Raw genomic sequence first — 6,149 nt, 5'->3', positions numbered from 1 at the left:
CATTTAGTTCTTTGCATTTACTAATATTAATATCCTCTCTACATTCTCATTATTTCTTTTTGGTTTAATAGGCTTTGGTGCAAGTCATTCTGTTTGTATTTACGATAGGTTTTCTATTAACTTCTTTATTATATACTATTTTATTAGTTAAATAATGGTTTAATAGGCTTTATGCTTTTTTCTCTTTTCAAGTTAAGAGACTTGCAGTATCTTAATTTAAATATAACGGTGCAAAAGTTCATAAAATTTTTCAACTAAAAAAAATAAAATGAAAGAATGTCAATTGATAATTACAAATATTAAATTGTGGGCGGAATCTGGGCCAATGGTGTGTTTTTTCTCACCAAGACATAATAAAACCTAATGATTGGAAATGCTTTTGGGGGATTTAAAACTTAAATTTTAAGCTTGAACCCAACCATTACACTCGGACTAAAAACGCTTGTAAACCGACTTATCATATTGATACAAAATATATACTATATTATTGAAACCTTCTTTATCAACCCAAAAAATGTGAAAGGACATTTGTTTTTATCACTACAAAAAAGTTAAGGACAATAACATAATTTAAAACAAAATTTTGTTTTTTTTGTTTTGTTTAAACATCACATACATGTAATTTTATCATCTCTAATTTAAAAATATATATATATAAAAAATAAACCTCTATCCATCTCTCCCAATTCCCACGTTTTTCTTTCACTCTCTTCCTCTCTCCCTCAATTTTAAAAACAAAAGTAAAAAATTCCACACAATTTGTTTGTGGGCATATTCTAGTATATGAAAAAAAAAAAGTAAGGGCAATTGTGTAAAGAAAAAAAAAATTTAATTCCTTTTATTACAAGAAAAAAAGGAAAAAAATAAAAAAAAGGGGGAAGACATGCCGATTAAGGAGAGATTAGCCCCACTGCTCTTTCATTTAAGACATGTTGATTAAGGAGAGATTAACCCCACTCCTCCTCCATTTTAGAAGAGATTAAGATCCCATTAAAATGTATAATAATAAGAAAATACAATTAAAAAAAACGCAGGATGATTGTAAACATGAAAATAAAATTAAAAAAGGGACGTGATGAACCCTGAATAAAAAAAATTGAATGTGAAAAATGGAAAAACTGCACCCACGTTGAGCAAAAAGTAGCTTCTATCAAACTAAACTGCCGATATAACCTTCCACAAATCTCATTTCATTCTAGGAAATCAGAAAAAATAAATAAATAAATGTGCACAAAGTCTTCATCTTACAAAATTCTCAATTTATTCTCAACGAGGTTTGCTACATATTATATGATTACATGGATAGAATTTTTTAAAATAGCAAATTATTTCTCTATTTATATGCCTCCATAAATTTATCGTCTAAATTGGGTTATGATTTTTATGTTTGTAGAGTTTCAGTGGCGGAGCCAGATAGAGACCAGTGATGGCCCAGGCCTATCTTGAAATTTCAGGTCTTATATATGTTGTCTGCAAGCTTTTACCAAAATGAGCATGCAGCTCATTGGATTTTGGCTTTTTGCATATCCAAATGGTCACGGTTGGAGACTTGCTTGTGCTCCGACACTGTTTAGATGTTTATTTTTTTAGAACAAAACTTGACTGCTGAAAAAATCAGCAACAACTTTTGCTGCTATCAAATTACAGATGGACACGTGTCCAATCTGTGATTAAATTGGAAGCAAAATCCTTATAATTTGCCTTTTTTTCCCCATAATAAAACTAAGCCCTCCTTTTTTTTGGTTATAATTTGCCTTATGTTTTACCATATAAAAATCATACTTTTTTTTAGCTAGTTGATATAAATCAAAGGCCTAAATAGTCTAGAGAAAAATCTAATTTAAGTCATGATCTTAGATTTTTGTTCGAATCTATTTTTTATTTTTTTTTATTTTTATCAAATCTTGAAACAAGTTTTGTTCATATGATATAATTATTTCAATACTAAGTTTTCTATACAAAATGTAAAGTTCTACCATTCTTGTTTTATTAGAATTTTCCATGCCAATACAAAAAACAAAACCTTTAATTTCTCGTCATTAATTATATTTTAAGGGCTCATTTCTTTCTATGGCTGAAAGGCCCTTCCTAATCTGGTTTTCTGGTCCACCACTATAGAGTTTTGTTGCAAAGCCGGAAACTTTACCTAATGGGACGATTAATTTGATGGTGTTGAATTGCATGATTCTTGGCAAGACCGGTATTTTTAGTTTGTATCTCTTTAGATTAATTCAAAAGGTTGTTTATGCTCCTCTTGCGCATTAGTTTGTATTAATTAATTTAGTAGAAATTTTCAATTTTATGTTCCTTTTGCCAATGAGTTTATTTTAATTTAATTTAATAAAATTTCCATTTTTGGTTTCTGGGTAATTGAATTTTTTTTGTCAAACGATAAGTTTTATTAGATTAGCCACCGATGGGGTTCGAAAACACGCTGTCATGTAATGGCTCAATTCATTTCCACCAAAACCGCCCCTGAGGGTGTGCAAAAAGTGCCACCGCACAAGGCCCCAGATTCGGAAGGGCCTCCAAAGTTTCTTTACATGTAAACAGATACCTATTATATACTTAAATGTGCAAAATAATAATAATCACCACACTAGTGCTAGTGGTGTAGGCCTTCTATCTTCTTGTACATGACCCAGGTCCAAGTCCTTGTAGAACCATTTTGCTATTTTTAAGTTTTGCAAATTTATTAACTTAAAAAGTTGATAAGTTTTACACAAAAAATCATGCAACATATTTCAAACTGAAGATCTTTCAAGACAAGAAACACTTTTGTCCACTCAAAATGGTTCTCTAATTTGTAGTATTTATATTTTATGGATACAAATTGAAAAAAAAATGCTATTTTTAAGTTTTGCAAATTTATTAACTTAAAAAGTTGTTAAGTTTTACACAAAAAAAACCATGCAACATATTTCAAACTAAAGACCTTTCAAGACAAGAAACACTCAATTGTCCACTCAAAGTGGTGCTCTAATTTGTAGTATTTAAATTTTATAGATACAAATTGAAAAAAAAATAATAAAGAAAATACAGTATTAAAAAATGAAGGGCCTCCATCTAAATCTTGCATAGGGCCCTTAAATTCTTAGGGCCGGCCCTGATTTCCACCACTGTGGTTTTTGGGTAATTGAATGTTTGAAATTTTTTAATTTGTATAATCAGTTTTGAAGTTGGTTTCATAGGGAAAATACGAAAGAAGTATATTTTGCTCCATCCAACTATGAAAGGTTTCAGTACTTTCGTTTGGTTTTCTTTGATGTATGCTGCAAGGAGTATAATTGAAACCCTAGTGTCTCCGAAATAGAGTTCTATTCAGTATAGAGTTTCTCAGCTTTAGCAAATTGCTTGAGTTTCGCAAGCAAAGACAGCATACATCTATACTTAGCATCGTTCATTTTCAGTTTCATTTTAGCAATCTAAAATAAGGATTACAGATTTGGACCAGTAGTGGGTGTACGTTTCATTTAGTTCTTTGCATTTACAAATATTAATATCCTCTCTACATTCTCATCATTTCTTTTTGGTTTACTAGGCTTTGGTGCAAGTAATTTTGTTTGTATTTACGATAGGTTTTCTATTAACTTCTTTATTATATACTATTTTATTAGTTAAATAATGGTTTAATAGGCTTTATGCTTTTTCTCTTTTCAAGTTAAGAGGCTTGCAGTATCTTAATTTAAATATAACGGTGCAAAAGTTCATACAAATTTTCAACTAAAAAATATTAAAATGAAAGAATGTCTCTTGATAAGTACAAATATTAAAATTAAACATTGTACCTTAGCTTATTGTTACTATAAGAATGTCTTTATGCGTGAACGGGAAAAGAAAAAAAAAACTCTACCTATGATGGGAAAATGGTCTTCCACATGGACATGCAAAAAAGAGAAATGTTTGAAAGACTAAATTTGTATACTAAATTTTGAAAACTAAAGAACATAGAAGTTGATAATTGATTGATTACTTAAACATGAATAAAAGTGCTCATTTTTGTTGGTGATACATAATTTAATTTGTAAATTTAGTCTCCCTAGCATTACCTTACAAAAAGGAGGGAAACTTTTACAAACTGAGATTTCTTCCTAGCTAAGTTTCTTTACCTATTGCCCAAAAATCTCAAAAGCTCTTTACTTTTCTCTGCGGTTCTTTGCTTGTTTGATTGATTGAATCTCAGCAGTTGCAATGGCGGGAAAGGGAGAGGGACCAGCGATCGGTATAGATCTCGGAACTACTTACTCGTGCGTCGGTGTTTGGCAACACGACCGCGTCGAGATCATCGTTAATGATCAGAGCAACCGCACGACGCCGTCTTACGTGGCGTTCACTGATACGGAGATGTTGATCGGCGATGCGGCCAAGAACCAGGTCGCCGTGAACCCCGTCAACACCGTCCTGGGTAAGAATCGAGATACTTTCTTTTTCTTGACGGAAACAAGCTTGCTGAGGCTGACGAGTTTGAGGAAAAGAAGAAGGAGCTGGAGAGCATCTGCAATTCGATCAGTGCCGAGATGTACCAGGGAACAGGGTGCTGGGGGAACTTTCCTCCTGCTGCTGGCAGCGGTGCTGGTCCCAATATTATTATCGAAGAAGTTGAGTAAGCGGTTTTTGTTGATCCAAAGTGTTTGCTTTGAAGAAAGTGGTGAACGTATTTTTCTGTTTCTTAGTTTAAGGTTTGGAATTGGGTACTTTTTTATGGGATTCTAAAATCCAAGATGAAGGATGTTTGGTGATCTTGGTCATTTTGTTCAATATCGTATTCCGGTATTTTGCCAAAGAAGCCTTTTTTTTTTCTTTTTTCTTTTTCAAAATTCTCTCAGATTTCCTGTTTGAATTTTGTCTTTACTGTTCTTTTTACCACCCGATATGTTAAATAATAATGTCATTTAAAAAAAAATTAATCACTTTGTGGAGAAATTCTTTTTACCACCGGATATGTTAAACAATAATGTCATTTAAAAAAAAATTAATCACTTTGTGGGGTCTATTTATGTAGGCAACCAATCAAATTCTTAGAATACACAACGTTTATTTTATTTGCATTAAATTTATTAGAAAAATACTAAATGGATTTGACAACAGAATACTTTGTCTTCAATTGACTCAACGCCACATAGGAAATTGAAGGCTCAGTTCGAGTATATGTCTATGTGGCAGTTTTGACATCTGCTTTGGAGAAGTTCTAAGTCATCAAAGCAGCTGAGGCTATGGAGGCTATTAGTTCTGTAGCAGTAGTGTTTGGGATAAAATCTGAACTTTGGGCCAGAGAGAAAGTCGGCCCAAACCCAAGGCCCAGAGGAAAACTTAGGAGGCAGGAAAGAGGCTTTCGGCTGGGCACAAGTTACAAAGGCCACCTGCTTACCTGCTCAAAGACCACAGGGGGTAGGCTATTCAGTCACTACACAGCCCAATAAAGTACTTTATTGGTGGCATTCATGTAAAAAAGCTAGTGAGTCATCACCAAACCGCATTCGGGCACCGCTATTGCTACAGGAACCCAAGCTGAAGTCGTCTATAAAAGGAGGAAGAGAAGACAGAATTAGGGACACTCAAACAAACAAACAAAAGCCAAAACTCTGCTCAAGCCAGATTTGTCTTCAACGAAGCTGTAGTCAGCACAAGCCTTCATCCCATTCGGGATAAACCTTCCCAAACCCCTGTAATAGCTCTGCTACCTTGTTCATGGTGGTATCGATTCATTTTGTATCCTCTTCTCCCCCGTCAACCCCTCTAAAAGCTTTCAGACCTCTGACAGAGCCACAAAGATAGATTTTGTAAGAAGTTCAGCCTTGGCCGATAAGGTTCAAACTTACTCGACTATCTTTGCTCTGTCTTTGTCTTTTCTTTCTTTTAAAAGCACAATAACATGTTATATATTCCCAGTTATATACAAGTTATTTCTAGCAAAGTCATAATGAAAATGAGTCTTCAGCACTTGAATCCGATCTGAATCGCGTCAGAGTTCAAATCAGATCTAAGTCTTAAGCCCGGCGGGCATGTAATTTAAAGATCAGTTTAAAAGTCCTTGGCCTCAAGGCATAAAAAAGAACTCTATGTGGACTCAACCCATCCACGACAATCCTTGATAAGCGAGAAGTCCGAAGTTACTTGGGGCGCAAGTAATCAATCTATTTCTCCGTTTT

The 6,149-nt window shown here is 33.5% G+C and overlaps 1 protein-coding gene across 1 annotated transcript; it reads left to right on the top strand.

Moving 5' to 3' along the window:
* The first annotated feature begins 4,110 nt into the window (after positions 1-4,110).
* Positions 4,111-4,800, top strand: LOC126630690 (uncharacterized). Its single transcript, XM_050300841.1, has one exon. The coding sequence runs from the start codon at positions 4,192-4,194 to the stop codon at positions 4,711-4,713; it is 522 nt and encodes a 173-aa protein (XP_050156798.1). The 5' UTR covers positions 4,111-4,191; the 3' UTR covers positions 4,714-4,800.
* Positions 4,801-6,149: the final 1,349 nt, after the last annotated feature.

Source organism: Malus sylvestris, chromosome 7 (genome assembly GCF_916048215.2).
Source record: "Malus sylvestris chromosome 7, drMalSylv7.2, whole genome shotgun sequence".
In the NCBI taxonomy this organism is placed as follows: Eukaryota; Viridiplantae; Streptophyta; class Magnoliopsida; order Rosales; family Rosaceae; genus Malus; species Malus sylvestris.
This window is presented reverse-complemented; position numbering and strand designations above follow the sequence as displayed.

What these genes read in the sequence shown, in the direction of transcription:
- LOC126630690 (XM_050300841.1), top strand. Translation starts at nt 4,192, where the DNA reads ATGGCGGGAAAGGGAGAGGGACCAGCGATCGGTATAGATCTCGGAACT.